This window comes from Ochotona princeps, chromosome 8 (assembly GCF_030435755.1).
Source record: "Ochotona princeps isolate mOchPri1 chromosome 8, mOchPri1.hap1, whole genome shotgun sequence".
NCBI classification, from domain to species: domain Eukaryota; kingdom Metazoa; phylum Chordata; class Mammalia; order Lagomorpha; family Ochotonidae; genus Ochotona; species Ochotona princeps.
The window spans coordinates 11,869,062-11,886,327 of NC_080839.1; the positions used below are offsets into that span (position 1 = coordinate 11,869,062).

General features: G+C 43.4%; 1 protein-coding gene across 5 annotated transcripts in view; it reads left to right on the top strand.

The window, feature by feature from the left end:
* Nucleotides 1–17,266, top strand: part of KANSL3 (KAT8 regulatory NSL complex subunit 3) — a 49,155-nt gene that overhangs the window by 17,101 nt on the left and 14,788 nt on the right. For all 5 annotated transcript variants that reach the window (XM_058667586.1, XM_036496646.2, XM_004590764.2 and 2 more), the window contains 9 exons: nucleotides 4,556–4,646; nucleotides 4,767–4,952; nucleotides 10,684–10,815; nucleotides 11,073–11,189; nucleotides 11,431–11,532; nucleotides 11,638–11,709; nucleotides 12,822–12,896; nucleotides 13,080–13,237; nucleotides 17,088–17,151. In XM_058667586.1, coding sequence (XP_058523569.1) covers nucleotides 4,556–4,646; nucleotides 4,767–4,952; nucleotides 10,684–10,815; nucleotides 11,073–11,189; nucleotides 11,431–11,532; nucleotides 11,638–11,709; nucleotides 12,822–12,896; nucleotides 13,080–13,237; nucleotides 17,088–17,151 — 997 coding nt within the window. The remainder of the gene's footprint in view (nucleotides 1–4,555; nucleotides 4,647–4,766; nucleotides 4,953–10,683; nucleotides 10,816–11,072; nucleotides 11,190–11,430; nucleotides 11,533–11,637; nucleotides 11,710–12,821; nucleotides 12,897–13,079; nucleotides 13,238–17,087; nucleotides 17,152–17,266) is intronic.

The following is a 17,266-nucleotide window of genomic DNA, read 5'->3' on the forward strand; positions in this document are numbered from 1 at the left end:
GTAAGGCCGCAATGCAATTGTACCTCCTCTACTAATGCCACAGATTCATTATATGCATTGTTTTCTTTCTTAGAACTGGAAATTAAAATTTCTTAATCTTTTTTATTTGTTTTTTTCTTTTTTCGTTTTTTAAGATTTATTTTTATTGGAAAGGCAGACTTACAGAGAGAAGGAGAGACAGAGAAAGACCTTCTTTTCATCTGCTGCTTCACTCCCCAAGCGGCCACAATGGCCGGAACTGAGCTGATCCAAAGCCAGGAGCCAGGAGCTCTTCTGGGCCTCCCACATGGGTGCAGGGTCCCAAGTCCTTGGGTCATCCTCGACTGCTTTCCCAGGCCACAAGCAGGGAGCTGGATGGGAAGTGGAGCTGCTAGGATTAGAACTGGCGCCCATATGGGATCAAGGTGCATTCAAGGCGAGGACTTTAACCGTTACGCTATTGTGCCGGACCCATTGGAAACAAATCTTAAAGGAAAACAAATATATAGATAAATTTTTACTCGATGAACATCTCTAACTCTCACTTGGAAATCAGTCTTCAAGATGAAAAAAGGTTCTTGCAAAAACATTTTAATTGCTAGCAATAATATTACTAATAAGGGTATGTATTAATTTCACAAAGAAATCACTGCCTTTATAACAGTTCTCTGGCTGTTGCAGTAGATAGTGTAGGATTCCAGATAGGCTTGGATACATCTATGTGTTTGTTTTTACTTGTACAGTAGATAGGCAGATCCCATCTGCCAGTTCACTGTCCCCTCAAAAGGTGAGGCTGATGGGTGTCAGAGCCAGGTGTCTTGAACCTCATTGAGGTTTCTCATTGAGAGGAATCTGATGACTTGAATCTTCACTGTTGGCCTCCCAGAATGTGCATTGACAGGAAGCTGCAATAAGGAACTAGAGCTGGGAATCAAATTCAGGAGTTCTGCTGTGAGGTCATCTTAGTCACTAGACCAAATACCTATTCCTTGTTGTATCTTTGTATTATTTTCATTTTACTTAAACAACAGAGAGACAGGAATCTTGTTCCCTCCCACCCCACCCCAAATTCCCACAACTGCCATCACTGGACCAAAGCTAAGCTAAGCCTGGAACTCAGTTTTGGTTTTTCATCATCTGCTTTCTTCACAGGGTTCACATTGGCAGGGAAGCAGAGTTGGAATTGGAACCAGTTATTCCACTGAAACCAGGAGCCTGGACCTCTCATGCAGGTGCAGGGTCCCAAGGCTTTGGGCCATCCTTGACTGCTTTCCTAGGCCACAAGCAGGGAGCTGGATGGGAAGTGGAGCAGCCAGGATGCAAACCGGCACCTATATGGGATCCTGGTGCATGCAAGGCGAGGACTTTAGCCTCTAGGCTATCGCACCAGGCCTCCTAGTGGCCTTTTAAGGGTGGCACTAAATGTCCTCCACCCTACCCCTTAATTGTTCAGGGGACTCAAGATGCATGGGCATCTCTTGCAGAGCTGGATGTGGGCCTGGCTCCTAGTTGGGATTCTGTTGGATTCTGCAAGTGAAAAATTGTAATGAAAGGGGACATTTTCTTCTTCTTAGATAATTTTCAGTTTCTGATGACACCAGAATCACTGTACATGTGAATAACAAAGGGTAGTGTGTCTTTTGTGTGCTTGCTCTGGGCCATGCCACTGATGTTCCTAGAGGGATGTCCTATAGGAATTAGGCTGTCTTATGTGGTATGGTATGATGAAAGTGATGCTGGTTCGTTGGGAAGTAAGAGGAGAGAAATTATTGCTTCACTGTACCTTGAGCAGCTTGGTACAGTTGAGAACTCTGTTTACCAGTGAGAAGAGCATGTTTCCATTTTCCTGTGCTCATGTGCTTAGTAAAGCATAAAGTGCAAGGCTTTGAATTTGGACCATTACTTACAGAATACACCATGCACACAGTTCATCCATTTGTTTGGTAGTTGTCTTAACTCTCCACGGTTTGATAGGCTCTTTTTTATGAGCTGAGGTTGCGTCATTTAAACAAAACTGACAAAAATTCCATCCATCCTGGCCTTTAAAATCTGCAGAGGGGGACAAACTAAACAAATTGATAAAATGGATAATGTCTCAGATGGCAATGTGACTAGAAAAGAGAGTAAAGGAGTCTTTGGATAGGTTTGGGATTCAGATAGGGTTAAGTCAAGCAAAGCTGTAACTATGACATTTGAATAATAACCTGAAGAAGCTGAGTGAAGGAGCCATTGTTTCAGTTGAGAACAGCAGTGGCCCAATCTGTAATGCAGGAGTGTGCCTAGTATGCCTGGAAGGTAGGGGACATAATGTGCTGCATGACTAAAGCAAAGTAATTGAGGGGCAGTTGCCTTGCTGGAGGTTGGAGAGGCGATGAGAGCCACACACAGCCCTTTCAGCTTTTGATTGATTGAACTGCGACCACTCAAGGACTCTGAGCAGAATGTGACAGTCTGGTTTAGGTTTTGTGATTTCTTTCCCAAAATGATTTTTCCATAATGACTTTTTTAAAAGTCAGCTGCTATATTTCCACCAATGGAATATGGAGTAGTATGTTTTCATATACCCTTGCAGCATAGTATTAATTTTTATCCATTTGCGAAATGAAAAGTAGTACTTTATTATCTTAGTTTGTATTTGGTTAATTTATTTTATTTGGAAGGCAGAGTTACAGAGAGGGAGGTCTTCCATCTTCTGATTTACTCACCAATACAGCAACAGCTGAGGATGGGCCAGGTGGAAACTGGCAGCTAGGAGCCTCTTCTGAGTTTCCCATGTGGATGTGCAGGCCCAAACGCTTGCACCATCTTCCCCTGCTTTGCTGGACATTAACAGGTTTCTGAGTTGGAAGTAGAGCACCCAGGACTGAAAGTGGTGTCCATATGGATGCCAAGAATCAAGGCAGTGGCTTAAATCAGATGGCCACAGCACCGGCCCTGTATTTCTTTATTTTTTTGCTTTTCTTTTCATGTTCTTTGACTGTAAAAACTCCATCTTTGTAAAATTTTATAGAGCCTCTTTGATTTTTAGTGAAATGGTCGTTTTCCCACCATTTTGAGTTTATGAATCTTTGTTAAGATTTATGATTTTTTTATTCGAAAGAGTTACAAAGGGGAGAGGGGAGAGAGAGATCTTCTGTCCACTGATTCCCTCTCCAAAAGGCCACAATGGCCAGTTTGGCTGGTCCAAAGCTGGGAGCCAGGAGCTTCTTCCAGGTCCTCCCACAAGGATGCAGAAGCTCAAGGATTTGGGCCATCCTCCACTGCTTTCTCAGACCACAAGCAGGGAGCTGGATCGGAAGTGAAACAGCTGATACGTGAACTGTTGCCTGTAGGAGTTGCCTTTGGCAGGTAAAGCCACCACCTGGGTGCCAGTTCAAGCCCCTGTTGAACCATTTCCTTTGAATCCAGCTCCCTGCTGGGAAAGCAGTGGAGAAAACTGAAGTGCATGGGCCCCTGTACCCTCCTGGGAGACCTGGATGAAACTTCTGGCTCTTAGCTTTGGACTGTCCAGCTTTGGCCATTGCAGCCATTTGAGGAGTGAATCAGCAGATGGAAGATCTCTCTCTCTCTCTCTCTCTCTCTTAATGTTGCCTTTCAAACAAAAAAAAAAGATGAAATCTTTTAAAAAAAAATGGTAGCTTACGTGGGGCAGGCTGTTCAAAAATAAGTTTGCTGTTTGGCATATATAAAAGAAAACGAAAAAATAGGTGAAAGAATTAGAGAAATTCGTGTGGTGTAGACTATTAGGAAGTGAAATAATGGCTACTTTCTCAGTTATATTTCTATTAAATTTCTACTTTAAATAGAATTCTTTTTTTAAAGATTTATTTATTTTCATTGGAAAGTCAGAATTACAGAGAGAGGAGAGACAGAAAGATCTTCCATCCATTGATTCACTCCACAAGTGGCCACAGTGGCCAGAGCTGATCTGATTTGAAGCCAGGAGCTTCTTCCGGGTCTCCCACGCAGGTACAGGGTCCCAAGACTTTAGGGACTTTGGACCATCCTCTACTGCCTTCCCAAGCCACAAGCAGGGAGCTGGAAGGGAAGTGGAGCTGCCAGAATACGGACTGTGCCCATATGGGATCCCAGTAGTTGCAAGGCGAGGACTTTAGCCACTAGGCTACCTCACTGGGCCCTTAAATCGAACTCTTACTTTAGTCTTAACTTTAGTACAGAAAAATACTTGCTGAATCTGTCTCTTTTTATGAACTGAAAATGCATTCGTACAATGCTATCAAGCTTCTGTTTACTAACACTTGTTTTGGCCAGTATGTAAATCATTAGCCTTCCTTGTACTAAAAGATTTCCTTGTGACTGACCAGTCTTGCCTCTTATAGTGTGTGTATTAATACAAATATATCCCCATTTGACTCCTTGGCCATATTGGGACCAGAATCCAGCTCTTCTGTTTTTACCTCAGTTATTTAGATTTTAGTTATATTTGAGTTGTATTCTTTCATAGTGGATACAAAAAAAAATAAAAATAAAAACCACAGCATAATCTTTGTATGGTGGACCTTTGTGGGGAGTGTCCCCAGGGTGTGACTTTAATTCCTCAGAGTTTCCGTTATAGGACTGGCTGGACAGTGGCCCAGAACAAGCTATTCAACAAGACCCTCAAAGCCCTGCAGTGTGACCGGCTTGCCCGCCTGGCCAATGAAGGGGTAAGATACCAGAATCTGCCCACGGTGGGCTCTTCCTGGCTCAGGCCTCACTGGCTGACTCACTTATCCTTCCCATAACCAAGTGATTCCTGTGTTTCATCACTTCCACTTATCTTTCAGGCTTGTAATGAGCCAGTGCTGCGCCGTGTTGCTGTGGACAAGTGTGCAAGGAGAGTACGACAGGCCCTGGCAAGTGTAAGCTGGGACACCAAGCTGATCCAGTGGCTACATACTACCCTCGTGGAGACCTTGAGTCTGCCCATGCTGGCAGCCTACCTGGATGCTTTGCAGACGCTGAAAGGGAAGGTATGGCTGTGGTTGGTACCTGCCCCGTCCTAGTGATAGCCAGTTTCTTCTTCAGTGGGTTCAAGATGTGGATTGGATAAAGTCGCTGCCTGTCCAGCCTGGATGATACATCTAGAACCTACAGGCTCAGTATTGGATAGGAGGCAGAATGTCATCTCAGGTGAGTGTCTTCAGCCCTACCATCTCCAGGATGAGGTGTGGATCTAAAAACCAGAGTTGTTGTAGCCTTGCAGCTGTGGCTTGAGTCATTGCTGAGTCAGATTGTCCCTGGGAAGATGCAGGCTCATCAGCGAGGATATTTGAATGGTATAGGAAGCCAGCGTACAGTGCTAAGTGCCGAGGGATTACAGAATAGGGCAGTGAGTTTCTGGTCTCCATCACAGGATGAGTCTTCAGGAGCACCACTTGGGCTCTAATAACTTGTTAGAAATATATCATTATGTTTCCCTGCTTTCTTGGTTGTGCACAGTTACGCCTTTAGGGCTTGCTGTCATGTTAGGGTCCAGGTTACGCTGTCCTTGTTGAGAGATAGAGTGCAGGTTCTGGCTGATTCGATTTTTTTCACTGATCATCTGTGTAAACTCAGCCTAGATTCTCCTTGATTCTCCTTTATAATGAGGCTGATGATGATACCTATTTAACAGTTTTAAGAAAATTTAGTTAGTTAATATAAGTAGAGTGCTGGGCACAACATTGAACATGTAGTAAAGCTGTCAAAACTGTTAATGATCTGTAATAGCTTCCTCAAAGCATCTGGAAATATTTGTATGTTTTGCTCCAATGTAAACCAGCTGTGGACAACTTGAATTAATTTAGCTTTTTCTTTAACAGATAAACTTTTTGTATGAAAATTTATTTTTATTTATTTTGAAAGACAGTGTTAGAGCTCTTCCAGTCACTGGTTCACTCCCCAAATAGCCACAACACTCAGGGCTGCATCATATTGAAGTAAGGAACCTGGAGCTTCTTCCGGGACTCCTGTGTGGGTGCAGGGGCCCAAGGACCTGGGCTGTCCTCCAGCTTTCCCAGGGCATTAGCAGAGAGCTGGGTCAGAAGCAGAGCAACCAGGTCTTGAAACAACTTCCACGTGGGGTACAGGTATTTCAGGTAGTGACTTTTTATCTGCTAGGCCACAGCACCAGTCCCAGATTAATTCAGTTCTTGACTTTTTTTCGTCAGTAGTTTTTCCTTCTCCTTGGCGGGAAGCTGGCCTTTCTTGCTACTATAAGTTGCCTGGCTGACTGCTTCTACCAGCTATATCCCCAGAATTTTCAGACATCACTTGGGACACTCTATTTCCAGTCCAGCTTCCTGATAATATGCACCTTGGGAGGAGTGGATAGTGGCGCAAGTATTTGGATCCTTGCCACCCACAAGGGAATTCATTCCAGGTCTTCCATGTGGATGGTTTGAGTCTTTTTAACTAGCTCAGGATCTTCATAACTTCCTTACTCACATCCCCACCTGTGCTTACAGTAAACTCCACGCTCTCTCACCACTTCCTGGTATCTGTGACTAGAAAGTTATTCTCTTATCTCCTCTGTTGGAGTCCTGCCTGTTCTAAAGAGCCTGTCTCACTTCACATGCTGTGCTTTAGATGAAAATTATCTGTGAGATCTTTTTTATTCTGGACAGTTTGTGTTAGCAATGTATTATTTCACTTCCTTTCATGGCAGTTGTCAGCTTTTCCCCAATGCTACCCCAGAGTTTAACTTTTTTTGAAAAAAGAGGTTTTTTTAAGATTTATTTTTATTTGAAAGGTAGAGTTATATATGTGATTCACTTTGCTAATGGTCACAATGACTGGAGCTGAGTCAAAACAAAGCCAGGAGCTTCTGGGTCTCACATGTGGGTGCAGGGGCTCAAGGACTGGCCATCCCATTGCTTTCCTAGGCCATAAACAAGGAGTTTGATTGGAAGTGGAGCAGCCAGGACTCAGACTGGTACCCATACATGATGCCACTACCACAGGCTGGAACTTATCCAACTATGCCATGGCACACCAGCCCCCTGTGTGTTTGTTTTTATTGTCATTTGTAGATTAAATATATCTATAGTACTGGCGTGGTGCCTATATCCACAGCGTTTTGTTGTTGAGATTTTATTATTATTTTTAAGGCAGAGTTACAGAAAGGGGGAGACACAGAAACGGGTCTTTCCTGTACTGATTTATTCCACACATGGCTTCACAAGCCAGGTCTGGGCCAGGCCAAAGGAAAGAGCTTAGAACTCTACCTGGGTCTTCTACTTGTGGTAGGCACCCAAGTACTTGGGCCATCTTTTACTGTGAAGGTGCATTAGTAGGAAGCTGGGTTGGAAGTAGAGCAGTTGGCAGTCATCGGTGCTTATGTCGGATTCTAGCATCCAGGCAGTGACTTAACACACTGTGCCACAATGCAGGCTCCAGCAGCTCTTGCCTAAACATTTGCTTCATGAGTTAAACTGAGAGCACAGTTACAGTCTCTTAGTCTCTCCTGTGGAAATCCTTTTTTACTGTCACTTCTAAAATTAGAAGCAGCTTATCTTCTTTGAACTCTTACAGCCTGTATGAAACTACAGTGTCTCAAAAAAAAAAAAAAAAAAAAACTATAGTGTTTCTGCCCAGCAGTGACACTAAAATGACGAGGCATACTCTGAGGATCTGGGAAAAACCAGAACCACAACTGGACCCTTCACTGCCAAAAGAGGCTGCGTTTAAATCCTTCTGTCTGCTGCTCCTGTCCCCATTGGTCTAAGCTTTCCTCCCCGCTTCTCCAGCCCTCTTTCCGCCACCCTTCTTCCCATATTTCTTCCTGTACTTTCTGATGCATTTCTCCGTTCTTGTCCCCGTCTCTTGTTTCTGCTTCTGTCTGTATCTCTCTTTTCCAGCTCTTTCTCCACCACCCTTCTTCCCGCCCGTCCTTCTTCCTTGTTCCGTCTTTCGCCATCAGTCCGTCTGTCTGTCTGTCATCCCCGCCTAGCTTTTACCAACTACTTTTATATCATTCTCCACCGATCACTTCTCCCCATGGGTCCACTTGGCGCTATGTGATAGGCCAGTAATCATGGCGAGGGCATTAGCCTATCCCTGTGACTTCCTGTTTACCTGCTGGTGAGATCAACTCCGCCTCCTGGCCCTGGGCTAGCCGCCATCTTGCGACGGCCCCTACCAATCCTGGAGCAGCTTCAGCGCCCTGCTCCCCACACTATAGTACGCTTTCATTTTCCTGTTTTGCAGAAGTGTCTTTCGCTTTTCTGAAAATCATTTCTAATTAACTAAAAATTTCCCCTATATCACTGTGACGTTTTGTGGGTAGAGTGAAATTCACAAGGTGTATCAGTGAAGACATCAGCGTGTGAAACCTCTATTTATATACCTATGAAGTCACCATTTTAATAAATAGTAAAGCTAGATCTGGCATAAATTACAATATAGTAGGATGCATTTATGGATACAGTAACAAATTTTTTTTAAGATTTATTTTTATGGGAAAGTCAGATATACAGCGAGGAGGAGAGACAGAGAGGAAGATCTTCCGTCCTATGATTCATTCCCCATGTGGCCACAATGTCTAGAGCTGAGCCCATTTTGGATCCAGGAGCCAGGAGTCTCCTCCAGGTCTCCCACATGGGTACAGGGTCCCAAGGCTTTGGGCCATCCTCCACTGCTTTCCTAGGCCAGAAGCAGGGAGCTGGATGGGAAGCAGGACTGCCAGGATTAGAAAGAGTGCCCATCTGGGATCCTGGTGCATGTAAGGTGAGGACTTTAGCCACTAGGCTACTGCACCGGGCGCAGTAACAGATTTCTTTAACATGCTGCAACTTGAAAGCAGTTCTTTTGGTGAAAATGCAGGGTTTTGTTGGTTTTTTTTTTTTTTTTTGGTTTTTTTTTTTTTGTTGTTAATGATGATCATTGAGGAAATTTAGAAGATACAGAAATCTATAATAAAAAATTTCACCTATGACTATTAACATTTTTATATATTTTTTCTGAGTGGAAATAATTTTATTTTGTTTTATCTAACATTTTAGCAAAATTGCTTCTGTATGTTATTAATGAATTCTTACAAGCATTTGAAAGTGATCCTTAATATACAGTTAGATGGGTGCAGTCACAGTGACTCAACTGGCTAATCCTCTGCCTACAAGCGTTGGCATCCCATGTGGGTGCAGTTTGTGTCTCAGTTACTTTCAGTCCAGCTCCCTGCTTATGGCTTGGGAGACAGTGTATGACGACCCAAAGCCTTGGACCTTGCACACATGTGGGAGACCCAGAAAAAGCTCCTGACGTCGGATAGGCTCAGCTTTGGCTATTGTGGCCATTTGAGGAGTGAACTAGTGGATGGTTCTTTCTCTATCTCTTCTCTATAAAACCTGCCTTTTTTTGTTGTTGTTGTTGAAGACTTATTTATTTTTATTACAAAGTCAGATATACATAGAGGAGGAGAGACAGAGAGGAAGATCTTCCATCCGATGATTCACTCCCCAAGTGAGCTGCAACAGCCGGTGCTGCGCCAATCTGAAGCCAGGAACCAGGAACCTCTTCCAGGTCTCCCACACGGGTGCAGGGTCCCAAAGCTTTGGGCCGTCCTTGACTACTTTCCCAGGCCAGAAGCAGGGAGCTGGATGGGAAGTAGAGCTGCCAGGATTAGAACCGGCGCCCATATGGGATCCCGGGGCGTTCAAGGTGAGGACTTTAGCTGCTAGGCCATGGCGCCGGGCCCAAAACCTGCCTTTCTAATAAAAATAAATATATATTTAAATAAGTAAATAAATATATATATATATATATATATTCTTCAAGTAGATGGATAGTTTGCCTTAACTACTCTGTTACATATACATTTAGATTTCTTCAGCGTTTTGTATTATTGGTGATGAATTCAGAGTCCATATAATTTTACCCTGGTGTATGTGTATTTGTGTTTTAAGATTTATTTGCTTATTTTTGTTTCATTAAAAGCGGAGTTACAGAGGGAGATTCCATCTTCTATCATTCCCCAGTTGGCCACAGTGGCTGGAACTGGGCCAGCCAAGAACTTATTCTAGATCTCCCATATGGATGGCAGGAGCTCAAGTACTTGGGCCATTGTCCACTGTTTTCCCCCAAGACTGAAACTGATGCTCATATGGGACGGTAGTGTTGTAGTTTAACTTACTGTTCCATAATGCTGGCGTGTGTGTGTGTGTGCTTGTTTGTTTGTTCCTTCCGTCCTTCCTTCATTTCCTAGGGAAAGATGTCAGAAGCGGAGTCTCATATTTATACCACTAGATTACTTTGCAAAGTATTACAGCCATGTACTTTTCATGGTGGGAACATGCTTTTCAGAGGAGTGTTTATTTGTACTTTTGCTTCCGAGGAAGGCTTACAAGACTTAGCTTAAGTCTTTTATGGCTTATGATGGCTCTTTCCTCCTAAGAGCCTGATTGTTGGTGGTGGGAAAGTCTCATTTCACAACACAAACGTTGCCATTCTAGCTTCCAGATATTTCCAATTTCCTAGAGCAGTTACTGGCTGAGTCCCAGCAACACTGGGAGCAATGAGTATGGGAAACAGCCTCCTTCTCACACTCCTACCTTTCACACTCAGTTGGACCAGATCAATCAGAAAACTTGGGGTTTGGATGTGTCTGGGACATTTACACAAACTGAAAGATGTATAAGTGAAAAACAATAAAGAAGGGCTTCCTTGACATTCTGGAAAGAGGCTAAACAAGAACACAACAGCATCTTTGTTCTTCCTTCATCCTAGATCCCAGCCTTGATTGACCGAATGCTTGTGTCTTCCAACACGAAGACTGGGGCTGCAGGAGCTGAGGCCTTGTCCCTCCTCCTGAAGCGGCCATGGGACCCTGCCATCGGGGTGCTTTCTCACAACAAACCAGTAAGTTGGACAGCTCACGACTAAACTGGCAAATGGTATTTTATACTAAAACCTTAGACCTTTGGCAGGAAGATGACAGATGGCTTATCTAATTTTTTTTTTTTTAATTTATAACTTGTGTTATGTAGTGCTGAACCCAGTTTTATAAACAAAGGGTTACTGGTTAGGATGAGAAAGATAACAGTCCTTGGATTTTGTGGAAGAGCACTTTACAATCACGAATTCTTGGGTGTTTTTGTGTTTTTTTTTCTCCACAGAGCAAACTCCCAGGCTCTCCTCTGATCCTCATCGCCTCCTCGGGCCCCTCCAGCTCTGTGTTCCCCACCTCACGTCGCCACCGCTTCTGGCAGTCTCAGCTCTCCTGCTTAGGCAAGGTATGTGTGAGAGATGGGAGCTCTCTCCTGGATGGGGAGATAGCCTTGTAAGATTATTTAAGAGAAAAAAGTGCTGAAGGAGGTCAGAGTAGATGAACTCATGTGTGAAGCATCCTTGCCTTCTTGTATTTGATAATCAAATGATACTTGCCAGGGTTGAAGGGATTTTAGGATGGATTAAGCAGAATTGTGAGATTTGAAGCTTAGCTCTGCTGGCCTGGATGTTGCTTCTCTCCTCCAGGTCATCCCTGTAGCCACTCATCTATTGAACAATGGCAGTGGGGTAGGAGTTCTGCAGTGTCTCGAGCATATGATTGGAGCAGTGAGAAGCAAAGTGCTGGAGGTGAGAATGCCCCCACTTTAGTTCATTGGCACAGCCATCATTCTGGGCTTGTTCTCCATCCATCTGGGCCCTTAACCTAACTGTCTTCTTTCTTTTCCCATAAAGATTCACAGCCATTTTCCACATAAACCCATTATCTTGATTGGTTGGAACACAGGAGCTTTGGTGGCCTGTCACGTAAGTAATTTCCATCTTATTTGAAGGTCGTTGAGAAACTGGACATTGTCCTAGGATCAGCTGTTACTGCTGCTGGTGCTGCTACTGCTCCTGTGACTACTACACTGCTCCATTGAGGCCTTTGCTGTGCGGCAGACACTGAGCTAGATGCTTTCCCTTTATGATTGCATTGTAGATTGGGGAAGTTTAGTGTAACTTTATTGTGGAACATTTTAGGCAGAAACAAAAGCAGGGAGAGTAAAGCAGTGTAATAAATCACTTGGCCCTTGGCTTAGCTTGACAGATGGTTAGTTCTTGCACTCCAGGCTTGTTTCACCTTACCCCTGCTGGATTTCTTTTCCTTCAGATTATTTTGATGAAAATTACAAGTACATAATTTCATTTATGTGTATTTCAGAATGTATTACTAAAATAAATTCCTTGTTCTCTGAATGTAAGTACCGTACTATTTTCCACCTAAAAATTAACAACTAAGAATTTCCAGAGGTGAAAATAGCTCTGGAATTTGCTGTTGTGTTCTTGTGCACCCCCTTTCCAGAATGTCAAGGAAGCCCTTCTTTATTGTTTTTCACTTATACATCTTTCAGTTTGTGTAAATGTCCCAGACACATCCAAACCCCAAGTTTTCTGATTGATCTGGTCCAACTGAGTGTGAAAGGTAGGAGTGTGAGAAGGAGGCTGTTTCCCATACTCATTGCTCCCAGTGTTGCTGGGACTCAGCCAGTAACTGCTCTAGGAAATTGGAAATATCTGGAAGCTAGAATGGCAACGTTTGTGTTGTCTTGCTTATATTTAGCGTTCATGAAAAGAAAGGGAGCAGAAGGCTTTCAACTGAGGGGCCTGGCAGGGTAGAACTATCAGACCTCTCAAACCGATTCAGCCATCAGCCAGGATCCTCTTAGGACTTTATTTACCAAGGTGTGGGCTGATTTGGAGAGGTGGTGGTCTCTCTGAACTTCCTGCTGCCGTAGTGGCTGATGTTCCCAGAAGTTAGAACAGGAGAGGAGAGAAGGTAGAACAGGTTGGGAGATCTAGGTCCTTTGTGGATTCTGAGTAGGCTAACAAACAGTGAAATCGGTTGTCCTTTAGACAAGCCATGCCATTTTTGACAGGTGTCTGTGATGGAGTGTGTCACTGCAGTTGTCTGCCTTGGGTTTCCTCTCCTCACTGTGGATGGCCCCAGAGGGGTAAGAATGGGACAAAGCTGACTGCTGGGTCCTTGGCCATGGGAGTGGGGGCATGTGTGCCTCGTCCACGCCAATGTGGATGCACCTGCAGTTGCACGACTGACTCACTGATTCCCGAGTTGTGTCCAGGTCAGTGCTTTGTGAGTTTGAGCTGGCTGAATCTAAAATCTCAACTTTTTCCAGGATGTGGATGATCCACTTTTGGATATGAAGACTCCAGTCCTCTTTGTCATTGGTCAGAATTCCCTGCAGTGTCACCCTGAAGCCATGGAGGACTTCCGGGAGAAGATTCGGGCTGAGAACAGCTTGGTGGTGGTTGGAGGCGCTGATGACAATCTCAGGTGAGTGATTTCTACCAGCGGCGTGGGAGTACCATGTCACAGGTTAGAGAAATGCTTTGTGACAGCAAGATAGCTAAACTAATCTTGTTCAGTTCTGAGTGAAAAGGAAATATTAATTTTTACATTGTTAATTAATTTCAGATTTGTAAGAGGTTGAAATAATACAGAACATGTTCATAACACTTTTCACCTGAATTTTCTGTATGCTAACATGTTATATAACCAAAGCATAATTCTCAAAATCAACATAGATGTGAAATGTTAATCTACAGACTCGGATGTTATCAGCTGTTTCCCTAATGACCTTTTCCTGGCTCTGAACTTGATCCAGGACCATACATTACATTAAATAACATGATTTCTCTGCTTTGTTTAATTTCACACAGTTTATTCTTTCTTCACACAGTTTATTTCTTTCATAACTGTGACATTCTTGAAGACTGCTGGCCAATAGTTTTGTGCACTGCCCCTCAATTGAAGTTTTTGAGATTTTTGTGATTATGTTGAGGTGTGAATTTTTGGTCAGAGTGCCTCAGAGGTGTTATAAATTTCCCGATATTGAAATGTAAGTGAGGTGGTCACAGAAGGTGGCTAGGAACTCACATTTACTTTTAACATATTGGTTACTCATTACTATGTCAATTAATTCCATAATGATGTAAATTTTTGCTGATGGTATGTTGGAGCTTTCAATTGACTGGGATGATACTCTGCTGGCTCTGTCTTCAGACCAGAAAGGGTATACCTAAGAAGCCGTTGGACTTGACTGGACAATAAGATGCTGGGCTCTGTGTTTGGTATACGCTTGCAATGGGGGAATCTCAACTGAACTTGAGCTGTGGTTATGCAACAAGGTGGAGGAATTCACCATGGTGGGAGGGTTTGGGGAGGGGTGGGGAGAACCCAAGTACCTATGTAACTGTGTCACATAATACAATGTAATTAATGAATTAAAAATAATAAATAATAATAATTTAAAAAAAAAGAAATTAAAAAAAATTTCCCGATATATCCCATCAGGGGATACCTGTTGGTGCTGTCTTATCACTGCTGATAATAACCTGGATTACACATTTATGGTTCTCCGCTGTAAAATTACTACTTTTCTCTTTGTAACTAGTAGTTATTTTGTGGTGAGAAAATCCTTTGAGATCATAAGCATGTTCTTTGTCATACTTTGGTTAGGATAGGCATGTACAATTAAAGTAATTTTCACAATTATTTTTATTGATTTGAGGGGGAGAGACAGAGCTCCCATCCATTCGTTCATTCCCCAAATGTCTGCAGTAGCTGGGACTGAGCCAGGCAGAAGGCTAGAATCAGGAACTCAGCGGGGTTTGCCATACAGATGGCAGGAACCCAAGTACTGCTGTACCCCAGAGTACATATTAATAGGAACCTGGACTCCGAAGTGGGACCAGGCTTTTAACCCAGGCACTCCATATGGGATGTAGTGTCCCAAGCGAGGCTAAAATTGCCACACCAAGTGTTCTCCCTGGCCTCCTTTTATATAAAGTTATGTTCTTTGAAAAACAGAGTTAGGGAGCAGTTCACTCCAAATAGCTACAGTAGCCAGGTCTGGGGCAGATCAAACAAAATCAAGAGCCAGGCCCAGGTTCTTAGGCCATCATCTGCTGCCCTCTCAGATGCTTAGCTGAGAGCTGGGCTGGAAGCTTAGAATCTAGAACTCAAACTGGCACCACAATAAGGGCTGCCTGTAGTTAGTCCTGGCACCCCCAGCCTTCTTTTTCATAGCTCAGTTTTAGAGGTTAATTTCAGGTGTATGTTCTACCTAGAGTGCTTAAAGCAATTGCAGCAAATTGTCTCTGTTTTGTCAGCAAGTTTTGGAAAAATCATTCTGACTTTGTCATTTACCAGCTTGTTAGGAATTTAGTGTCTGGTCTTTTGATGCTCAAGCCAATCTTTTTGTGTGAATGCTTGTTTTTCATGATGATTGAGACTTTATTTTCTGAATGTTGAATGTGACACCATTGTGGGACACTGCCCCAAAGCATTCCTACTGTGGGGACGTGATCCATTCATGGAGAAAATCCCAGGGAAAATACATTTTTGCAGTGACACTATTCCATAGTAGACTGTGTTTTGAGTTGCTGTGAGGGAATGGGGGCAAGATGAGAGTGCTGTTCTTGGACTGAGAATTCAGAGGCTTTAGTTATTCTGGAGCTCTTGCTTGGAGGCTTTGGTATGTTGCTTAGATTCTGCCACTCTCTGTAAAATGAAGATGTTCTGTAAGATCAGAAACCAGCATCCAGTCAATTCAGATGTCAGAATTTGGAGGCTTAGAAATGTTCTCCATCTTGTCACTTGGTGCTTTTTTTTTCTCTGCTAAGACACCTTTTCTCCCCTCATAAGAAGCCAGGATCTTACTACTGATTTTCAAAAAGGGAATGCAGCTGGCTGTTGTCATTTTCTCTTATCAATTTATTTATTATGTTTGTTTGCTTAAAAAAATTTATTCATTTGGAAGGCGGTTACAGAGAGAAAAAGGGAGAGGCAGGAATCTTTCATCTGCTGGTTCGCTCCCCAAATGCCTGCAACAACAGCCTGAGCTGGGCCTGTCTAAAGACAGGAGCAAGGAACTTTTCTGGTCTCCCAAGTGGGTGGAAGGGCCCAAGCAATTGGACCGTGCTCTATTGCTCTCCCAGACACATTGTCAGGAAGCTGAATCAGAAGTGGAGCAGGCAGGACTGGAACCAGCACCCACAAGGGATGCCGGTACCTCAGAAAGTGCCTTTATCCACTGTGCCACAGTGCCAGGCCCGTTTTACCCTTTCAGACTGACTGTAATCACCTTTTCTCCTTCTGATCTAGTTCAGTAATCCTTTGTAATCTGAGGCTGTGGGACTGTGTTGGAGAACTCTAGATGAAGTCCTAATAATACACAGGTAGTGCTTGTTGTGAAACCCTAGGTGTGGATGTGGGCCTTTTAGCATGGATCTTCATGGTCTTCACATTTGTTGTTTATAATGACATTATTCATTTACATTCTGTAAATGTGGCAACAGGTTCAGAGCTTAGCCCTGAGGGCTTCTATCAATCTTCCTTGGCCTAGGAAATAACCAGCATGAAAGAAAAGTCCATTTTTACTCTCATGGGATGCTTTGGATTTTTAAAAGGTAAATCATTGGGACTGGTGGCTTGGCATAGTAGCCTAAGCTTCCACCTACAGTGCTATGGGCACTGTTTCAAGTCTTGGTTGCTCCACTTCCAACCCAGCCCCCTGCTTATGGCCTGGGAATGCAGCAGAGGATGGTTCAAATCCTTGGGACTTGAACCCATGAAACACAAAAAAACCTACTGGTTTCTGGCTTCGGAGTTGGATTGGTCCTGGCCATTGTGGCTGTTTGTGAGGTGAACTGGCAGATGGAAGATCTTTCTCTCTGTTTCTCTCTCTCTGTCTCCTCTCAGTAACTTCATCTTCCAAGTAAAAATCTAAAAATTCTCGTGCATGGTGTAAAGACTCAGTGGCTAAATCCTTGCCTTGCATGTACTGAAATCCCTTATGGTCTCTGGTTCGTGTCCTAGCTGCTCTATTTCCCATCAAGCTCCCTGCTTGTGGCCTGGAAAAAAGATGTCCCAAAGCCTTGGGACCCTGCACCAACATGGGAGACCTGAAAGAAGCTCCTGGCTCCTGGCTTTGTATTGGCTCAGCCCTGGCTGTTACAGCCATTTGGAGGATGAACCAGCAGATTGAAGATCTTTTTCTCTGTCTTTCCTTCTCTCTGTAAATCTGCCTTTCCAACAAAAATAAGTAAATCTTTCAATTAAAAAAAATACATTTTTAATAATTTTTTTAAAAGGTAACCATTAATGTCTTTTTGCCTCTTAGAATAAGCAAAGCAAAGAAGAAATCGGAAGGCTTGACTCAGAGCATGGTGGACAGATGTATTCAGGTAAACATGGTTTTCTGCTCTGGACTCTCCGTTTTAGATTTAGCCTTCTTGGCAGCAACTTCTATTAAGGGGTAATTGGGGCCACTGGTAGGTATAAAAAGGAAGCAAAGTAGAA